The sequence below is a fragment of the Lampetra planeri genome, chromosome 1 (assembly GCF_965212315.1).
Source record: "Lampetra planeri chromosome 1, kcLamPlan1.2.h2, whole genome shotgun sequence".
In the NCBI taxonomy this organism is placed as follows: Eukaryota; Metazoa; Chordata; class Hyperoartia; order Petromyzontiformes; family Petromyzontidae; genus Lampetra; species Lampetra planeri.
Genome location: NC_136107.1, coordinates 33,078,377 through 33,100,990, shown reverse-complemented (window position 1 = coordinate 33,100,990; position 22,614 = coordinate 33,078,377). Strand labels below are relative to the sequence as shown.

The 22,614-nt window shown below is 43.4% G+C and overlaps 1 protein-coding gene across 4 annotated transcripts; it reads right to left on the bottom strand.

Moving 5' to 3' along the window:
- Positions 1 to 388: 388 nt before the first annotated feature.
- Positions 389 to 22,614, bottom strand: LOC144721448 (calcium-regulated heat-stable protein 1-like). Of its 4 annotated transcripts, none has more exons than XM_078599060.1 (4): positions 22,008 to 22,614; positions 11,427 to 11,641; positions 10,920 to 11,042; positions 389 to 7,171 (listed from the first exon to the last, which is right to left on the bottom strand). In XM_078599060.1, exons 2-4 carry the CDS (start codon positions 11,597 to 11,599, stop codon positions 7,015 to 7,017), a joined length of 453 nt encoding a protein of 150 aa, XP_078455186.1. In that variant the 5' UTR covers positions 11,600 to 11,641; positions 22,008 to 22,614; the 3' UTR covers positions 389 to 7,014. The 4 variants fall into 4 exon arrangements, with proteins under 4 accessions (XP_078455186.1, XP_078455194.1, XP_078455204.1 ...); XM_078599068.1 differs by having other exon boundaries at positions 11,427 to 11,608; XM_078599078.1 differs by having other exon boundaries at positions 22,453 to 22,556.

The window sequence follows — 22,614 nt, the reverse complement described above, 5'->3', positions numbered from 1 at the left end:
ACTCGTGTGGGATTCCGATGCCGACCGTGCATCGCTTAGCTGTCCCCAGTGTGATCACATTACAGTTCTTCTTGGTTCTTTCGGTAAAGTCACGTAGAAGGGAAATAATAAAAATAAAACAATAAAATAATTCGGAAAGACAGCGTCCATTCAGACGCTGTCTTTCCGACAGACCTGTTCTTCACCTGAGGACGGCTGCTTGCGTTGTGGCCGAAACGTCGTGAGAAATATTTTATTGTTTTATTTTTATTATTTTATTATTTCCCTTCTACGTGACTTTACCGAAAGAACCAAGAAGATGAATCCCTGCAGTCACGAAAGGTTTAAACCACATTACAGTTTCACCAACGATGACTTTTGACACCTGTTTTAAGAAGACATGCATATATTAATTTTGAGTTTTTAATAATGAATGCACAACACACGTCAGTGATTAATTAAACAATGTGTCATAAAAGCAAATCCAAACCCCTATCCCCGGTCTGTGGCAACAGTTCACTAGTTCCACATGCCCTTTATCGGCCTCACCACTGTCAGGCTGAACAGTATCTGTTTGGCTGTCTCAGTGTCACTAAACAGCGTTACAGCTGGTACACATTTCGTTGATGAAAACAAAAGCTTGCGGAGGCGTGTTGCCTATAACATCGCTCTTTAAAGGCAGACTTATTGGGTCATGCAGATATCACGTGCTGCAAGGCTCCCAAATTCACACAGCTGCCATATCCTGTCTACCCGTGCAGAGGTCAGGCGATAACAGTATAGCAAGTGGGTTCAAAACGTTAGTGTTATCCAAATGTATGCATGGGTTTTCTCCAGTAACCTCCGTTTTCTCCTACATACAAAATCCTCGAAAAGAAATTGACAAAACATGTCAACGCAGGTCCCTGAATGCTTTGTTTATATTGTGACAAGACTGCACAGGAAACAAAATAAAACTAAATTAAATCACGTTTCGGGAGCAACACAAGCATCTGTCATCATGTGTGAATGCTCCAGCAAAATTACTGTAGCGTATGAAGAGAGCTATTTAGCTAATAATAGCTCTCTTTATACGCTACAGTAATTTTTATTTTATTTAGTTTTCACCTACATGACTTTACCGAAAAAAACAAATATGTATACTTGCAGTCACGAAAACTTCAAATCTAGAACTGCACAGGAAATTAACTGGATTAAACTCAACAGATAAAAATGTGCAATTTCAAATGTAGCAGATGATCAGAAAGGAACAATGTTAATTTTAAAACCTAACTGTCAGACGTCAAATGTTAAAACAATTATGTAATATGATTACAGGAATTAAATGTCACCAATACTGTACTTTGGGTTGGTTACTCATACAGGGATTAATTCTGAATCATTCGTTCTCACTTGAAGACCCATGAGAAACTGTGTGAGATGATCACCTGCTGAGTCCGCAGGTGGTTGGGCTACACATCGTGATTTCTCAAAGCCTCCCTGTGCAGGGGAGGGTGAGTTTTTCACACGCTTGTGGGTTTCAAACGGCGCAACTCAAAGCTTCAAAATAAAACTCCATATTTTCCAAGGATATGTCAGCCCTGGTGACGTAGCGAGGCTTTATTTGATTACATGATATTCCAAGATGGTAATTTGTGTTCAAACCTCTCTTCAGGTCAGTGATTATTTCAAAAACCTCAATGCAAGCCAACAAAACTCAAATTACACATTCAATGATTAAAATATTCAGACCCTACGGCATAATAGAAAACCCACATTATTCTGCAGATACAAGAGGGCACAATCAAGCCAGCCATAAACTGTGCCCCTTTAACAGGGGATGGTGAAAAAAGGTGAAATTTGGCAGATGATGTGGACTACACTTCCATTTAAAAAAGTTGCCAAGAACTGTTCAACGGTCAATGTAATTTGGAAGATGCAAATGCTTCACTTGGGCCTCAGATGCACAGCACTAAGCAACTGAACATGCGATAATTATCTGCAATATAGTTAATCTGCTTCGTAGCCCAAACTAGTGAAGAGACATGTGGAAACAAAATGACATGGTTCAATTGATCTGTTTAAAATATATTTTTTTGGCATATGGGGGCCATTTTGGATTTTTTTTGCATCTAAGCGGCATCCATTTTTTATGAGCTCACAAACATATCGATACAAAGATCAATACGACAGAACACTGCCAATGGACATCAAAAAAATTGGAAAACAGGTGGGCATCTTGACAAAATGACCATCTTGGATTAGAAGGCGATCAAATTTGATGCATATATCATTTCATGATTTGTTTTCTGCTTCACTAATCAGGCTGTTGTGAATACACGTGCCCACGTACAATGAACTATGGGAGTTCCCCCTATGACACAGTACTTCTAACTCGTTTTTCAGTTGTGGAGTAGACGTTATTATTGCTCTGGACTAATAGTCAATGAGCCAAGGTCAAATATTTTACTCGTTGGTACCACCTGAAAAGGAAACGAGTATGTTGCACCCGGATCTTTAAATCGCGAATAAAAGTAAATTATTGAACGACCGTATAGTAAGTACGTAATCAGATAAGCCATTTACAGAAACGGTTATCACTAAATATTTGCCATTTAAAACTGTTACCAAATTATGTTCTGGCCCATGGACTATAAGTGGTCTCTGATGCTTTTGACAAAATCTGAAACAGACACCGTGCAGACTGGTGTGACGAGCACAACATCAACCCAGGATATTTAAAGAATCCCGAATGAGAACACTTTTACAGGCACTTTGTCACCTTAGTAAGTCTCGTCAACCCTTTTATTTCAAATGTCATTATACGGCATTGCCCTCCACATCGCTCCCCTCTCCACAAGTAAAGTGCCACTGGTGCCACTTTCCATTAGCACAGGGAAGGCTCAGTGGACGTCGCCTGTAATTATGGGCTCATAATTGCAAAGAATTCACATCCAAAACAGGGTCAACACAGGGTCAAGACTTCTACCACCACCATCTTTCCTTTGGGGTCAGTAAACTGAACACTACCTGTTGAGACTGCACTATTTTGTATAAGCCCAACAATTGGCTGTTGTATTAGACTGCTCCCTGCCATAGTGATATGTATTTAAAAAAATTGGTTCTGGAGCCTCGAGAGATGAGAAACTCTTAGTGTTCATTCGGAGTGTGAGGACACTGACCTCTCATCACCATACCCATGACAAATATTTCAATACAATGCAAATTTTACTTTTTGTTGTCTAATCTGTGGGAAGAAAATAGCAAGTTTAACTTTACAGGAAAATATTCCATTTTATTAATATTGATCACTTTTTCCCCCCATTTTTACACAAAACTCTACCTTTTGTGGTTTTATTTGGTTGTAATCACCCTGTTGACGATTATTCACAGGAAGGCCTCAAATCCAGGTCCAAAGGTCGTAAAAGCAACCACTGTTTTCATACACGCACGTGTTTGTGCAATGGCTTTGTAATGAAGCTGAACTAAACCATCCCAAAAGAATAAGCAACTCATTCAGAATGGACTCAATCCAAATGATCAACTTGGTGCTGTACTGATCAGCTGGGTAGCACAATCATCAAGTTGCAAGATCAAATCCCAGAGGTCAACTCAGCCTTTCTTTCATCACTGCAAGGTCAATTACCTTGATGCCCTCCGTGTGAATTCACCAGTGGTTGTCCAATGGACCAACCTGTCCATGCCATAGGTATATGGAGTTTCCAACACATGCCTATAAACAGATTAAACTGTTTCACACTTGCGTAGGAAACCTTCAATTGCTTTACTTTTGAGGACTGCAATTCCATTTCTGTAAAACCTTGAAAACATATTTAACTCCTGTTTTGACTAATAAAGCACTTGTTATTGCATCCTCCAATTTCTTCCATCTTAAGCATAACATACACGGAGAGAAAACTTGCTACAGACACCATGGTTTTTGGTAGTAGTAGCTGTGGGCAGAGCATTACAGAACTATGGAGGGAATGGAAAAGTCCATGGTCCAACATACTGTATAAAGATTGGTGCCACAACAAAGCATAATATTCAGTTAAAAGCACATTGTATCTAAAGATTATGAAATCCGTGACATTTATTAACTCGTGTTTAGTTGTTTGTAATTACCTTGCGTGTTTTGCGTGCCATTTGTAGAAATCTGAACGCAGAACTCTGGAACAAACCCAAACTCGCCAGTCTAGGCTGCCAATCGCATCCACATCTTTATGTTAATCTTAGTAATGTCTGTTGCGAGAAAGTGGTATAATAAGGAAGGCAAATGCAACATTTTCATGACCACTGACAAGGAGGCTCGGGAGACCAGGAACAGCCGGTTACATCCCTATTAGATTCCAAGATCGGTACCACGACCCACATCCGTGTCCCCATGAGCCACAAGGCAGTGGGCTCAGTCCCTCTCACTGTCCCCTGCCACCTCCTCCTGTCTGCCCTCCACTGCCAGAGAATGGTGCTCAGGAAGTGATCTTAAACATGTAAAACATTTGTTATATTTAATGCATGCTTCAGTTAGGTTAGGCTACCGCAATCTAAAATCTATAATTTCCCTAATCCTACATTTTTTAAAATTCAAAGACCAATGCGGATTTCATAGTAAATGACCTCACCGACATCATTTCCCATTCCTGCATCACAGCAACGTCACGCCTGATTGCTCATTCAAGAGCCTGTTGCTCCAATATGAAACTGAGGTCATGAATCCATCTACCTAGTCCTATTATCAAACCCTCTTCAGTGAACATTTGGTCTAGTAAGACTTCCATAGGAACATGGACCAAGTCAGAATGCCATCTAGGACAGTCAACACCCTTGCCACTGGTCATGAAATGGCAGCAAGTTCTTCCAGGTGGGGTTATGAAACTATTAATCAAGTGCATTACAAAGTTGATCATTTATTGTTTGGCCACAGGCTGTTTCAATTAACTTTAGAACTTACGATGTCTCTTCAACAAGCTCCTCTTGCCACAACCTGTGGCAAGGCCATCGCACATACTCTGCGAGTGGTTCCCTTTATCATTCAATGCACGTTTACGTATTTTTCAACTCTCTGGGTTGGGCAAAATTTTTTTATTACGCACATTTAAATCACGTAATTTTTGTGTGCAGTCATTGGTGGTGAGATGGAACCAACTTCTTTAGTTGGTTCTCTGTGTTTCGGCTTGAGCGGCGTACTGTGTGATATGCCATCTTAAGTTTTACTCCACGTACTGAGAGTTTCTTCAAGAATAGAAGCTCCAAGAAGAGAAGCTCCCAGCATGTACAGCAAATCATTGGACGTCGTGCCAAACACCACATGGTACAAGCCAAAAACACATCAGAGCTATATAGAACAATCACAAAAATCTTCAAAAGGGTTTCACCTTTGGGCAGGTTGGAAACTGGAATTCAAACCCAGGACTTCAGTGATGTTGACCGAGTGCTCCAACACACCCTAAATTTAATCTTTCCGATTTAAAGCTTTCGTGACCGCAGGGATTCATATTTTTGGTTCTTTCGGTAAAGTCACGTAGAAGGGAAATAATAAAGTAATCGTTTGAGATTTATATTAATGTATTTCCCTTATACGTGACTTTACCGAAAGAACCAAGAATATTTAAGCTTTCCCTTAGCCACCTCTGAATACCAGCCTTGATGTAAAACTTCAATGAACGTTATCCTATTCTGCAGAATTCACAGCAGCCATTCATAACAAATTAAACTATTAAAAAGCAAACGCATTCATACATACATGTACATGCAAGTGTGTGTAGTGGTGCATACGTGCATGTCCAACGCTATGCATCCTAATAAACTCAACCATATCCAAAATTGTGATGGCCTCATTATATAATGCACTCAAAAAGGTCAGGTACATTTCCTGATTCTGCAAAAAATCTCTGCTCAATATGGAGGTAATTCTAATAAGCAACTGAGTGAGGCTATGTCTGGGTGATATATGCGCATCTACACTACCAGACATGATCTGTGCTGTTTGCTATTTAATGCCACTTTGCATATGATACATAAAGCATTGCCAGATATTGCCAACACAAGCATGTGTTACGGCATTTGAACTAAGACAATGTCATTCCCCATTATATAGGCATGGTCCCTGACAAGAAAAATGGCCTTATTTTGACTCTCACTAGCTGGTTTATGAGCTCCAGCAATTAAGCATATAATAGAGGCCTGTGCTAAAGGAGCAATACACTTAAACACATGGTGTGTCTGCAATTGTAGTGAAGTTCCTGATTAACTGTATTAAATGTGCACTGTTTGGCAGGAGCCGGCTGAAAGTCTAGGGGAATAGCGGAGGCCAAAGGGTGAAGATGGGTGGATAAGTGTTGCTTCAGCCATAAATGACAGTCGGTGATATATAAGTATTACAGGTGAAATTTCTACAGCTGCAGTTTCTCAGAATTATGATGAAGCTTTGAAGGGCTTCCAGTTTCTGGGACTTGTGTCAGATATTAATGTAATGTTGATAGAATTGGTGGGAGATCAGTAAACTTTAAAAAGATTTTTAAGGAATGTTATATAAATGAACCAATGATAAGAGGGTTTTAATTGGAGTTCAACTGAATTTGGGATATTACATTTTTCAATCAAACAATTGCATGGCATTTCTAATGGAAATTTTGAAATGTGTACCAACTCAAAGCAGCCTTTTGATTTATTAGAAATTAAAGATGTGACACTTGTTTAATGTGAATTATACTTTGAACTTAAGATAAAGCAGATTTAAACTAGAAGTCATGGGGATAGAGGCCAGGAATGCTTGAGGAGTGTGTTGAGCTGGCTCAGATTAATAACTCACTCGCATTTATTTTACTCGGGGACCTATGGCTGGCTGCATCAATCAACTCATGAGCCCTAAGTTTCCTATCTAAATCCGTGTAAACTAAGGGAAATGTTACCTCCATGTGTGATGCAACCATCCAACGGACTAGGAGTGAGTGTCCCCACAGTCAAGTGTGTTTAGTGTGAGCAGAGGCAGGCAAGGCTGGCTGGTGGGTCTGGCTGGTGGTCGAGATGAGGATGGAAGGCCCAGGTGCCCTGGTCCTAGATGGGGTGGCCAGACCAGGTCTCGTGCTTGGACCCTGGCGCCAGGTGAATGATGCTGACTTCAACTGCCTGATGCTTCTCCATCTTGGGTGGGATGCAGCATAGCTTGTAGCACACCTCGTCGCCCTCCACCGGCACATACTCGCCCTCCACACTGCGAGGTAACACACAGGGTATGAGAAGACACGGGCGGACGCACAGATACGTGAACACGGGGGGGGGGGGGGGGAGCATGGGCGTGCGCGTGTAGGATATGTGGATCCACTGGTATGTGAAGACGCAGTACAGAAATATGCAAATATATCGGTGCGTGGAGATGCAAGTGTGTGTAATTGGGGACGCATGGATACACGTACACAGTCACACGAGGGCATGTGCACAGAGCTGGGACCACGCACAAGCATGCAAGCCAAAAACATGAGCAGGGGTAACAAATGCTTCCCAAGAGGTAGGATGAGGGTCACCTGTGAATAACTCAGGTTTCAGTGAGTCACAGTCACTATCCATCACTTTCATATCTTTAAAAATCATACACACACAAAAGACCTCAACGCCCACGCACCCACGCATGCACACAAACGAGCACAGGAAAAGGCATGAGTGCACAATTGAATGTATATACACACGTGAAATACAAAAATGCCTTTGAGATTACACAGTTTATTTTTGTAAAGACTGCAGTGAAAGCTGAGCATGTTGTTGTAGTATGGCATAAGCCCTTCACAACCGGCAGCCTTCGTATCCCTCATGCTGAATGCTGACCATAAATGCTCATTATAGGCTGAGATGAGTTCGAATTTGCCCAGATGAGGCTCGGATACACATGAGGAGTAATGGAACCCAGACCACTGGGATCATAATATCACTACAAAAGCCACTACAAAGATCCCCTGTTTAGCAAGTACTGTTAGCGAGCACCTATTAAGGCCAGCATGGCACACGTTGTGGTTGTGTGGTGAGCAGCATGCTCGGCTGCTTTTGTCTCCCCAGTCATGATGTTGACATACTGCTGTAAGTACTCATCTAAGGCAATTAACCTTGGGGAGGCCCAGAAAAAAAATATATACCACTCTTTTTACTGTTGTTGTATATGAATAAGACTCAAACCTGTATCACCAGAATTGTAGCAAAGCACACAAACCACTACTCCACCACCCCCCACAAACAAAGCTGCACCCACATGCACGTCTTTGTCCTTGGAAAGCAAATGACAGGAGCCCCGAGTGACCTTCATCAGCAAAGGCCACTGATGCGAGACAGCTCACAAGGTGTATGTCACAATGTTACATAATAGCACCCACACACCCACCACCTCCTCTGCCCTTGTAGATGTAGTACCAGCTCAACACAGCTCCCACACTCGCTTAGACATACAGAGACCGATGTCTCCCTTGACATTGGTCTACATGGGCTCTTACCTCGTTATAAAATACTTACACACACATAGCACACACAACAACCGCCATTCGCCACTAAGTGGCGGTGACGGCACACACACACACGTGCACACATGCAGACGTGCATGCATATATACAAAAATAAAGATTCCTTGTATAGCCTCATCAGACTGTTGGGGAAAGTGCTATTTCTCGAGCACCTATGAAGGCTGGAACGGTATGCAAAGGAATGGATGGCCAGCACCACACCCGCCTTTGCCTCCCCAGTGGCGACATTTTTTTAATACACTGCACCAGGCACTCATTTGAGGCTGAGTTGACCTAGGGAAGGAGGCCCAGGACCGTTTCAGAAAATCGTCCCTGGTGTTGGCCGTGAGCGGAAATGGAACTCAGGTCGCTGGGTTTGTACCGCAGTGTGCTACACGCTACACTACCGCTCCCCTCACACGTACACACACAGGCAAACACGTACATGCATTGTAATGACAGGGTGCCACCTGTTGGCCAGGAGGGGTAATCACAGGTATGGGCGCGTTATATAATAACCAACTAGAAGGGGGAGTATCTGGGTTAAAGGTAAAAGGCGGGGTCAGTCGGGAAGCTCCAGGAACCTGCTCGAAGGTTCTAGAAGGAGGCGTGGCCGGAGGCGGGGCCTGGCCACGACGGGAAGTATATAGGGGGGACGTAACCGAAGGTTCGGGGCTGTCGCGGGGTCCCGGGTCCTGGCTGCGTCGCTGCTCGCCGTCATCTCTCTTCGTCGTCCGGCCGCGTGACCGATCCTCTGCACGGCTCCCATCATCGTCATCACTACCTTAGTCAGCAAGCTATGTAGTTAGACGCCGACGATGGGGCTGTGTAGAAAGGTCGGCTGTGTAGCTATGTAGATACGTTTGTTTATATCGCCCAGTATTTATGCCCAAGTGTGAGAAATAAATAGGAAGCCCTCTACACGTTGTGTCTCGGAAGTCGCTCATTACACATGTATGAACACATGTGCAAACGTGTTTGAACATGCTCACAAGTACACTCAGACGTGTACACACTGACACACACTAGCTGACAGAATACATCCTCTATAGTTACAATACAATAAATGCCTCTGATGGTGATGGTGGTGGCACCACACAAAGACAAATATTCCTAATTTAGCCTGCACAGAATGTTGGGGTCAGTGTTGTTCATGAGTACCTACAAATGCCTGCAGGTTGCACTCAGCAGTGGTGCTATTTATGAATTCAGTGCACCATTACACCAGGTAATGAATTCAATTCTGAGAGGTGTTAGTGATGGTTCAAATTGTTACTGTAAATGGTTCTTGTTGTTCAGTAAGGAATTTAAACTAGGTCACTGGGGATCATAGCACTATCACTCACACAGCCACTTGCATGCACACATACATATACACATACATACATATACACATACATACACACAAAACAAAGATCCCACATTTATCCCAACAGACGGTACGGATGCTTACCCACTGCAATTTATTACTGCACCAGGTAATAAATTAAGGCTGAGTCGACCTAGTAAAGGCCCAGAAACGATTTGGATATCACTCACCACTGAAGCTCGTCAAGGCCAGAAATTGTTCATAACACAGTACGCTAACCACTATTGTACACTACTGTCCCCACAAACACACACTCACCCACGCACAAATCCACAAACGTGTTTAGGCACAAGGACAAATTTGAAGTCTTTGGCATCCTACACCAAGGATGTGAATCTTTATCAAATTAATGTCCCTTCCTTACAATGGAGAGCGCCCAGTGAGGTGACTCACACTGTAACCCGGTGACACGAGCACGGAGGTTTTGTAATAAACATTTCCAGCACTGGCTTGTGCAGACAACCGAGCCGCACAGCCTGTCCCAGGCCAGTGACGCGTCGGGTACACTCATGTGAATGAGATTCGTCACTTGGTTGTATTCATTCATGAGATCCCTGGTCAGATTCTTTCAATCTGTGAATCCTGCTGAACACCTACCACAGAGTCACATGGTTGTGGTGGTTGCATTCAGTCAAATCGTTGAGCTCACGCGACTACGTTCAATAACGTGCTTGTGCCAAGTCACCCGGTAAGGTTTTGTGCATGCAACCTCATTTGATGATGCGGATGCATATGGTTACGAGGTTTGGGGAGCGGTAAGGTCGCGATTATCGCGCTGCCGACGAACATGGCTATCCGTGTTCGATTCCCGCTTACAACCAAAACCAGTGACAATTATCTGAACCGGTCCTGGGCCTCCCCCTAGGTCGACTCAGCCTCAAATGAGCACCTTTTTGCGGTGTCTAAACATCGCTACTAGGGAGACAAAGGCAGCTAGGCATGGTGCTGACCACCCACCCCCTTCGTGTGCCGTGTCGGCCTTCATAGGTGCTCGCTAACAGCACTTGCCCCAACAGTCTGTTAAGGCTATACAGGGGGATCTTTGTCTTTGTGTTCGGTTAGTTGGTTGTGCCGAGTTCACGTGGTTGTGTTTCGTGCAGGTGGCTCACTCTGAGATGTGCACATAGATGTCGGCGCCGCCCCCCTCGGGGGTGATGAAGCCGTGACCTTTGGAGCGGCAAAAGAATTTACAGACTCCCCGGTACGATGGGCCGGCTGCCGCCCTCGCCGCTCTGCAAACAACGTGCACATCCACAGAATGAGTGGTGAATCAAAGAGTATAGAACGAGTGGTGCTTTTTGGTCAAAGGCATGTTTTCTGTCAAGAGAAATACCAATTTCTGAGCAAGAGACTGTCAATTTTCTTACAGGTGGTTGAAATAACCTCATGTGTGCGTTAACTAGAAAACTAAGATAATTAATAAATGAGAACCACAAACTAAGACGTGACTAATAGTCCACAGGTTGTCATCGACTATGTTAAAACAATGACTCAAATAAAACAAAATTCTGACTAAATTAACACTGTGCATGTTACACACACCACTAGAACCATCATCACACAACCCTGTCACAGAGGTCACCACTCGCTGTCCATGTGTGTGTATGCACACTCACGCGGAGTACGTGCGAGATCGGCGCGTGGGCAGCGGGCTGGGCAGCAGGAAGTCTCTCTTCGGGGAGAGTGGCGAGATGGAGGAGAGCGAGGTGGGGACGTCTCCAGGCCCCGTGGGGCTGTGCGGGGCACGGCGGGGCGACGAGCCCGTCTCGCTTGCAGAAGGTGCTGACATGGTCTGGGTCTGGTACCACGAGGGGGGGGGGGAAGTCACAGCCTGCAACAGAAGAAACAGCCGGGGAGGAGCAGTGTGTTGAAGTATCGGTCAAACAATCCCGATACGGCGTGAGGCCTATATCCAGCAGCAGAGTTGACAAAGTAGAAACACGGCTGCATGTGTTTACCAGGACAATGTACACTCACATTCTTACTGAACTCAAAGGTGAGTGTCTCTTAATCCCAGAGGGGATGTGTGGCTTACCGCAGGGGAGTGTGCATCTCCTGGTTGTGTACATTCATGGGTTAAGTTGAGAAATAAACTGAGCTATCGGAACAATAGTGGGGTTTTGTTGAACCATGGAAGCAAGTATTAATTGGGCGGCAGGCAGTCCGAGCAAGGGTTTAATTGTGCTTTAACGACTAAGTCGGCATTTGTATTTCAAGCAGGGATTACATTTAGGATTTCATTTTAACATGTCGAATACAATAATATCAAATGCGACAAAATCATACAAAGACAGACAGCTATATTACGGAATGGCATGCAGTACTGCCATTAATTCCATAAATTTTTAACCGACTCATATTTACAAAAGTATTTTCATAAAAAGTGAAAATTTCTGTCAAGTCCACACATTTTTGTGGCATTCAAAATACATTTAAATCCAAAAACAATTACAATTTGTATTTACTTTAGAACAAAAAAAGAGTTCAGTAATATCCCCTCACACCACCTCCCAAGATAAAGTTATTTTCATCTAAAACAATTTAACTTGATCATACCTCGGTATACGACCGCTTTGGAATACGTAGAATTTGGTATACGTCTGTTTTGACGAGAAAAAAATGTCTTGGGATACGACGTCTTGCTTGAGATACGACGCACTTGCTATAACTTGTATAGGTCGGGATGAGTCACCGCGTACCCGCGTAGACCCCGTTCGCGACTTTCAATTTATTTGAATTTATTTCTACATTTATTTTAATTTATGTATGCATTTTAGTAATAAGTAGTGTCTAAATTATTTTATACAACCCCATTAATGTATAATATGCCATATAAGATATAATTTCTTATACTCTGTAATGGATTATTTCCTTTCCCTTTATTTCTTATGGGAAAAAATCGTTTGGTATACATCATTTTCGGTATAAGTCCTACCTTCTGGAACGAATTAACGACGTATACCGAGGTACCACTGTATTTGTATTAAGTCAAAACTATTTTTCCACATGCTCAATGAGTATGGGTGCAGATTATTACAAGAGTCAGTATCTGGTTAATATATAAAGAAATATATATTAATACATATATAAAGAAATAATGTTACTATGTATCCTATGAGTGGAAGACCTTGGGATTGGTAAACATCATCAGCTAACGCTCAATACAAATCCAATCAATGTTCAAACTGTCCTTTCACACACTATGAATTACAAATTAATCAGCCATAATCAAGCCATTACTGGATAAAGGCTTCCCAAAGCAGTCGTCATCTCTCATGGATCTGCGATGTGGCAGCAGCACACAAGCCAATTTCATTTCTCCATCTGCGCAATGGATGTCAAGGATGCGTTGGGTTCATTGGATGCCAGTCTTTCACGTGACTGAACCACCCGAATGACAAATTACCTTGCATTGTGCAAAATCTATTAAGTACTACTTTAAAAAAAAACAATATCACAGATAGGCATCTGTGTGTTAAATTGCAAATGTCTCCTATTTGGCTGGAAAGAAGTTGCTTATGGTGGATATCATTGTGGCATGTACTAGAGAATATACTTGCTGATGACCGATACCAGTGGGCTCAAGATCAGCATTTGTGGAGGTTGCTATGAAATAATTTTGTAGTGACTGTGATTGTCACCGTGTGGTGCCTGGCTTACGAAGCCACAGCAGATAATGTGTTGGCATTATGTGTAGCCCGCTTACTGGGCATAGTACCAGCCCTAGCGGGGCTTGGATGAGCGCTGGTCAGCGCAGAAGCACCACGTACAGTGTGTGATGCGGGCTCCCGGTGATGAAGCGAGAGGGAGCGTCTGCCATCCAGGGTTACGTTGGGGCATGATACGCTGGTTGACCTGCTGACACGTGACCGGATGATATTGGAGGGGGGCCACCAGTGGACGGGGCCGCTGGGCGGTCACGTGGTCTAAAAGAGCTCTCGGGAGCCTTCAAGAAAGAGCTCGAGAGATCTGGAAGGTGGGCGGGGCAAAGGGCGGAGCCAACCCCAGCCCAGGGGGATATCACAGGAGCCTCGTGAGGAGCTCGAGGTTCTTCGTGTGCTGGTGTGAAGAAGATCCACGTCAGGAAGCAGAAGCCTCTAGCCACGCGGTCCGGGACCCAGCTCGTGGTCCGGGCCGGGATAGCGAACCGTTTCTAGTTCTGCCGTAGCGTGGTTAGATGGGCATTCGATACCCGAGTGTAGATTGTGCAATGTTATGTTGAAGTTGCTAAATAAATAGTGTTGCTCCCAAGACAACGTCTGCGACTCAGTTGGACTCAATTTGTTGGTGCAGGTGACGACAACCATCGTCCAGCAATATTAAGTGAAAGAGCAATGATCTCAACAATGAGCAAAGTCAGGTGAGAAATCACAACAAGTTGACACTATATTGAGGGCAGGTAGAGCATGTGTCAGTCACACCAGTCTGTTCACCAATAACAATTGGATTTTCCTGCAAGAGGAACCTTTGCAACACGTGCTCGCCTGACACAAGCACTATGGTTGTAAATGTCAGCTGTTGTGTGTCTGAGCGTAAAGCTCTTTTTCCAAGGAGACATTGAGAGTGTCGCTTCGTGGCAGGGGCGATAGTGCAATGGGGAGAATGCATGTGGGGTTGGATCACGCGGGTCAAACTCCACACAAACACCAAACATGTCCCACAGCCAGTCACATTGTACAAACACACGCAGAGCACCACGCTGCTGCTTCGTGCACTCCATTCATTTATACGACTTTATTTTTTGTTGTTGTCCGAGCTCTATATATTCGTGAAAGTAAATGTTACATAACTATTTCTAATGCATGTAAAAACTAATTACGGAAAAATAATTTGTCCAAATATATATACATGGAGTGGAGTAGCAGTGGTTCGTGCACTATGTTATGAAACCAGTGACCTGAGTTTGATTCCTGGCCACAGCTAACTTCAATGTGAGAGTGACATCTAAACCAGTCCCATGCACCCATTCCCTTTCACCAACACGCACGAACCAGTGTGGCAAAGTAAGGTCAAACAATACACATGAATGACAGCGAGGGGAGGTGTTCATCCGACAGCAGATTACACTAAGGGTTGTACAAATATACTTCTTTATAAAGAGTCATGGGCACAATCTGACTGGAATCCAGGATGTATTGCAATGATGATGAGTTATGCCTGAACGTATTTGACCTATATTTTAAAAAAAACGTGAATAAAAATGCAAACTGCAACCCGCACTGACCAGCTTGGCTAAGTGAGGTATGGCTGCGGGTCAAACTCACGTGACCGGGTATACAGCGCAGTGCACAAGCCACTGCATCGCAGCTCCACTCAATGAAAAAAGCATGTCTTTGGGAAAACATGATTATCTGCAGATTGCTAGAACAGATAATAGCAGGAACAGGCATTACACCCTTAAATAAGAAGACTGTTAATTTCAAGTTAAGTTTTGTAAAACAAAAATCCTAAGTTTTACTGAAACACATGTCAAGAAACAGCATAACGGCATGACACAGCAAAAGCGTACAGTGACCATTTTGCCTAAACTGTGCTGTTGTTTTCAGCACCATCACATCATCTTCACACTCATGATGTCCGTGACCCCATTTCAATGCACTCCATTCCCCATACACCATCTGACCTAACACTGCAGCAATTTTAAACAGGACTCAACGTGTCAAGTGTTTATCATATGAGAAATAGGTGACATGCTTTAACAAACAGGTAACCTATTTAAAAGTTGTGTTCATCACTCTAATCTTTATGTTAACCCCCACAGATATTTTTTACAGATGAGAAGGATAAACTGTCCCTGCCACATCAATCTGGCATTTCTACTGCAAGCTCAAGGTTTCCAGCACCACCCTCATACTCGTTACATCCTTTTCCACTGGTACATCGAAGCAGAGCCAAAGCTGGGCCCAAATGGTTATGGGTGGTTTTCTACCGGATATTTTCCATGCCATGCCATAACCATGCAATGCTGTGCCAACCTAACAAAACATCTTAATCTAATTTGGAGCCAAGCAGGGCCAGGTCTCATGAAGCGGTAATTGCATGTGACATCAGTTGGTATAACTCAAATACAGGATCACACAGCGTCATCCATACGCGTCTCTACATTACCCAACGCCTGGAGACCCGCAGTGGTCTGGCTTCGCACTACCCTGGCACAGCTCAGGCTTGACAGTGGGAAAAGGGCTACATGGATATCATCATGTAAAATTTAGACGTTAAAATTAGTTTGTGAAATTGTCAATACAAATATATAATCCACTGGCCTAAACTAATGCCATACGAAAGTTTTCCAATGACATGTGTTTATTTAATCAGGACAACCTTGCACTCATTTCAATACCACTAAGGATCATCAGCAAAGTGCACCAGGAATAGTTACTTACAATGTGGGCTCAAAATTGGTTGAACTACAGCAGTGACACTATAACTGTATCAAGTTAAACTCAAAATGTATCCTGGTTCAAACAAACATTTCAGGTGGTGCAGAGCCAGTGGTGGAAATTCCAAATCTTCACAGTGCAGAATGGTTACAAAACGTTACGCATTTTATTTACCCCGATGGGATGATGGTTCAACCTCCAACAATAAGTTTAAGCACACAAAGCAGGGATGAAAGGTTAAAAAAAAGTATATTATACATAAAATAAATAATATACAACCCTTTTGTAAATCCAACGGTAGATGAGGGACTTGCCAAGCCCCGTCGGTCTGGGAGGTTGTTTGGCCATACCTCATGACGCAGGCCAGTGCAGGTTGGTGAACACGGGGTAGGGTGGCTAAGATTGCTTCATATATCACTTGCCACCAAGGTAAGCAATGGTTGGTCAATACATTCATAACAGGTTTACAGTTCTTGAAGACTGTTTGTTTTATTCTTATAACAGGCTGATGAAATATGTTTTAAATGTCTACGATAAATCTACCTATACATTTGCAATTCCACCATCCCATAAAGCCACCATCCCATAAAGCCATCCCATAAAGCTGGTCATGAATATTGTGTAGTACTAAAACAAAGTTCAACATATAGCAGAGCTGTTAAAACTCTCGCCTGTGGGCCAAATCTAACCCGTGAACCCATTTAACCTGCCCAGTGGTGTTACTCAAACTCAATGAAAGTGCTGTACCCCTTCATATTTATTTCTTTGTACTTCTCTTCCATTTCATATCATTTCTGACGACATCTTTCTCCTGTTTATATATCTCTCTCTTTTCTGAACACCTCGCTTGCTGACCTGTATTTATTATATGGTTGTGGCCTCCAGTTCTAAGTATGTGAGGCAAAGCAGTCCTCAATGCAAAAAGTATGAACACCCATTATGTTGGGCGAGGGAGAATGAAGCTGGGTAATACAAACTTTTATTGTCCTTCTTCCAATGACAAATACCAACAATGCAGCTGGATGAACTTAGTTTGGAAAATAAATCTCAAAACATGCTCAGAAAACTGCACATACACACCTGTAATCCATGACTTGGAAGTAGCGTTGATGGAGAATCTAGAATTGGGCAATTATTTTCATGAGTGAATCCACCAACAGGGCAACACACGATGGTCCCTGTAGAGGCCAGTATTATAAATAGGTTTCTGCAGGTTATATTCAGTGTTCTCACTTTCATTGGTGTGGGGTTTATCCATACAGAGCTGCATAAACGTTCAAGAACTCTTACCCCCCAAAAAATTATCGAGACTCTGCAAAGCTTTCCGAGGGAAAGCTTTAAAATATAAAAAACACTGGATTTGAAAATGTTGTTTGAAATGGCAGTCACCCCAGAAAATGTGTTTTTTGTCAACACTAATCACTGAGCCATGCTCTGTGCCATGTACACTTGAGGCATAGAATTGCACAATATGAGCGAATTTATACCGTATAGTGTTCCCAATTCAAATTGGATTTCAAAACGCTGGACATAGCACACAGTGTGCGAGTGTATATGTGGGGAGTGGTCATGTAGTGGTCAGTGCACAACACTACGAACCCGGCGACCAGTTTGATTCCCGCTAACAACCAATAACAGACAAATATTTGAACTGGTTCCGGGCCTCCCAAGGTGGACTCAGCCTTAACGAGTACCTCGTGCAGTGGGTAAACATCAGTACTGGGGATACAAAGACGGCAGGGTGTAGTGCTGGCCACCCACCATCTCGTGTGCCATTGCCAGTGGTTACTAAACAGCACTTGCCCCAAGTCTCTTAAAGGCTATAAGGGGGATCTCTGTATTTGTGAGTGCATGTGGAGAGTGGTAACTCAATGTTCAGCACAAGAGTGGTGGGAAACTAACAATGGTTGGTGTCTTTTGGATAGTCTGGTCCTCGTCATAAGAAGGTGGACTTGTTCAAGACAATGAAGACTGCCACAAAGCACTCAGTTGCACAGATAGCGCCCCCTTTAATCCTTTAAAAAGATGGCTCATTATTAAATTATGTTATCACGAGTACAGTATGTTAATTAAATGGAACAAAATTACCCAGATAAGATCGCATTTCAATACAGATGACCAGCAAATCATAACTGACCATACGATGTCTCAATAAAGAGCTGGACATTCTGTAACAACCAGTTATAGTGTACAGTACTGGTCTTTTCTTGGGTCAGGGTAAATTGAAATAGTTTTTTTTATCTAATGACATTATGAAGTTTAAATTATATTGAGACCCAAGTCTGTTTTGTGCAACGTGTTGACTTAATTCCTTAACGTAACCAAAGCAGAGCAGGCGAGTGTGCTTTTGGAAAACTGAAATGAATAATGAAAAGCAACACACCAATGGGCCTAAATAATACATTATTTAAGAAGTACATATTTCCAGCTATGACAAAGGGGCCATAAACACGGACAGTGATAACGTAAATTAAACATTAGTTGAAACGTGTCATAATTAACGACGAAATGACATCTTCTTGGTTCTTTCGGTAAAGTCGCGTAGAAGGGAAATAATAAAATAATAAAACATAACAAAATAATTCTCACGACGTTTCGGCCACAACGCAAGCAGCCGTCCTCAGGTGAAGAACAGGTCAGCGTCTGTCTTTCCGACAGACCTGTTCTTCACCTGAGGACGGCTGCTTGCGTTGTGGCCGAAACGTCGTGAGAAATATATTATTATGTTTTATTTTTATTATTTCCCTTCTACGTGACTTTACCGAAAGAACCAAGAAGATGAATCCCTGCAGTCACGAAAGCTTCAAGACGAAATGACAGCCAAAGGAGGTGACATTCCCAAGAGGATGTCCACTGGAGAGATGGAGTGATGAAATTCGCTCGGGTGTGGCAGTGAATGGGCAATTGATGGTTTGCTGAATCTCAAGATCCATGAGATACGAGGCTGTCATCCAGCAGTGGTTTTACAAAGGGTTGTAAATAATTAGTATGTATTACTGTCCTACAGTTATGTTGATTTCGTTCGATTGATTTGTTTTAGTTCAGTTCATTTTGCACTCTGTGCCATGACACATTAACGTAACAGTCTGCTGGTTTTAATAAAAGTGTCACATGGACTCGCATTCACTTGTACAGCAGATTGGGTGTACTTTGGCAATGCTCCGCTAAAATTACCACACAAGTTGCGTGGTTTGAACGGTGATACTTGTGGCAAATAACTGCTTAAACTTTGGAACAAGCCGTGTCTGTACTCGAAATAAGTATAGCGCCTCTGGGTATCTAGCATGTGTGTGCATGTGTACGTCGGTGTAATATTTTCACGTGTGTTTATCTTTTTGCCTGCATGTGTCTGTGCGGAGCAATGGAGTATGTCGCTGTGAGCGCACTGAATTTCAGAATGGCAACGTAGCTGTGTTCATCGCCAAAAACAACGATAATCTAAACCTACCCTATCCAACCAGGGCCTAAAAAGGCCAGGGAACATCACACAGCATGTTGACATCAAGACACTTTTACCAAGGGTCTGCGAGGTTTAAACGCTATTCTTAACCTTAAAACGTACGTTTTAAAGAATTATTATTCCTCGTGCGTCTCACAACACGTGCGTTAAATAGGAATTGTACTTTGTAAATGTGCAATGATTCCACGACTTACGCCAGGCTCATGATTTGTTAGATCCTGGTGAATACGTGGAGATCGTTCCCAACAACCACGCGATACAACCCGAAACACATGGAACAAAAAACCTTTACAGATTATAGGTCAAACCTCTGATATGGCAACACTGCCTAATGGCTACGATCAATAAATAACAGCTCTGGTGAAGTGTACATGGATGTCTCAGTAGCAGCGTGCACAGCCCGTGACTGTACGAGGGTTTTCTTTTTGCCATGTGCCATAGCCTATTGAGTTAATCAGGCAGTGTGCATTCATGTGGGCAATCAAGAGAATGCTTTCATCCAGCAGTAAAAGGATCATGGCTGTTGAAGTTGATGATGGCACATTAGTTGATGTGTCCTCTTTGTGTGACTGTGTAATCCCAGAACCTCCCAATAAGCATGGTTGACTACGTACGGCGCGAAATAAGTTCAATACACGGTACATACATTGTTGGTGTATGGTGTGGGTGGGTGCAATGTTACCACAATAACAAGTTGGAAACGGAAACAAGAACCGGACATGTGAGAGCTCAAACTCCACACGACTTTCACACAAACACATGGCACACACATCCATCGCACGAACTCTGTTGTGCACGTGAAGTTGCAAACCAAAACCAATACCAACTAAGCAAACGGTACACAGAGTACACACACAATGGACACTGCTGGATCAAGGTCATTACAGTATACCAAAACCCACACACAAGATCCCACACGCACATGCCATTCTCACATTCGACAACCAATTCGATGTTTTGCTGTACTGTATTTATGAAAGTCGGTGTCTTTAGCACAAGACGCTAACTCATCTCCGTTAGCCGGTGGCGTTTGCAGAAATTCCACATTACTATGGCAGAAGATCAGTAGCCCTCGACAGTCAACCACTGCTGCTGCCTTGCCACACAATGGTACCGATTTTAATCGACCCAGGATATATACTTGTGTAGTACGGTGTATACACATTCTCATACAGATGCGTTTGGCTGATGAACACACGACACACTAAACCTATAAACAAGAGTACAAAACTGAAAAAAACACCAACATAGTTCACGAAGGCAAACCCAGGCGTGATGTAAAGATACCATAACCGTGGCCGCAGTTAAAGAATGTAAGCACTTACAACAATAACGTAATGTTCATACATTTGCATTATTAAACACACCCGGCTGAATGTATTTCGAGTCAAAGTCACACACATGGCAGTATATAATCTGTCGAGGTGCACTTTCAGGTTTACATTCATTCTTAAGATAGTTGTTTACCAACACAACAAACTGCCCCCGTTTAGTAAATCCACTGCTGGAAGCTGGAAGAGGGATATTTGACCATACTTCACCATGCTGGTAAATGTGGGAATACATAAAATGTTTCTGCATTGCCCACCAACTACTACACGTGTTGTTGCGTATGGCGGGCACCCATCAAAGCAGCATGCAGGAAACTATAACTTCTGTAGCTTCCGAGACCATTTCCAGGTGATTAAGATGTCATAGGTGAGTTTATACATTCAATAGAAAACGCAAATCCGCATGCACAATACGCATTTAAAACAATACTCGTTTCTTTGATACACAAAATGTCCTCAATAGGCCCAATACTGTATACACCAACACATAACCATTCGCATGTGGTGTTCAAGTGTACAGAGTACTGTATTTATACATTATAGGTGGTAAGGAATTTTAAATTAGAACACAGTAAATCAAATAGGCCAAGCCACACATTGTGCAATTGGAGACTAAAATAGTGGACCTCGCCCGTGAAATGTCACGAATTTTAGATTCCCTTACCCCAGACATTTCTTACTTTAAACAAGCTTCGGTGTTTGCCACGGTCGATTTACACAATTACACAAACTCAGCCTTAACAACAATGCACACCATCCGCTGTGCTGTGTTTTTACACGCGAAAACGACACAGGAACACGTGTAGAGGACGATGGCCATGCCGTTGTTACATCGGTTCGCGATACAAACACAACACAACGCCAGTATTCAATTGAATTGACCACGACTTATAGAGTTCCCCGAATGTGCCTGCCCATGATGTTTGGGGGTAGCAAGTTCTGTTTAGCGAGCACCCAGGGCAGTGTTGGGCCAGTTACCACACCCGACCGTCTTTGTATCCCTGGCTCCTGACGATGTTCACTCACCTCGAGTTTGGAAGCCCTGCGGGGAAGGGCGTTTTCCCTGCGATTTTGGCGCAAACGATTGCACCTCAGTGTATGTTCGTCTCCCTTTCTTTGTACGTCTATCTTCTCACACTCGTGTATCAATCCCTGCACAATTATCTCCGTGTGTGTGTGTGTTTGTATGTGTCCCTCTGTATACGCCTCTCTCGTGTCTGCCTTTGCCTATCTACGGTGTAGCTCTTGCATGTGTTGGCAAACCACCACCCCACCCCCCTCGGCGATTCCTTTGTACGCCTTCCCTGTCTCCCCGTGCAACGTCTACACCTCTATCTGTGTGTGTGAGTACGTGTGGGTGTACAGCGTGTATCTCGATGTCGTAGTTACTACCAGTGGCCTCCTGTGCAAGAAAACTAAGTTCCAAATATCTCGCAATTGACGCGTGCACGGAAGGAAGAAGGCGACTCACTGCCCCGATGATCCTCCTCCTCCCTGTGCGAGCCTCTCACTCTGTGTGCTCCGCGGACGTGCCGCCCTCCCTCCCTACCCAGCAGACCCCAAGTCCCACGTAGACATCCGCGGAAGTCACCCTCCACTGTGCGATAAAACCCACGCGGTGCAGAATACGTCC

What these genes read in the sequence shown, in the direction of transcription:
- LOC144721448 (XM_078599060.1), bottom strand. Translation starts at nt 11,599, where the DNA reads ATGTCAGCACCTTCTGCAAGCGAGACGGGCTCGTCGCCCCGCCGTGCC. An exon ending in CGATCTCGCACGTACTCCGC is followed by an intron (nt 11,043 to 11,426) that starts GTGAGTGTGCAT and finishes CGTTGTTTGCAG; the next exon opens with AGCGGCGAGGGCGGCAGCCG. An exon ending in ATCTATGTGCACATCTCAGA is followed by an intron (nt 7,172 to 10,919) that starts GTGAGCCACCTG and finishes GTTACCTCGCAG; the next exon opens with TGTGGAGGGCGAGTATGTGC.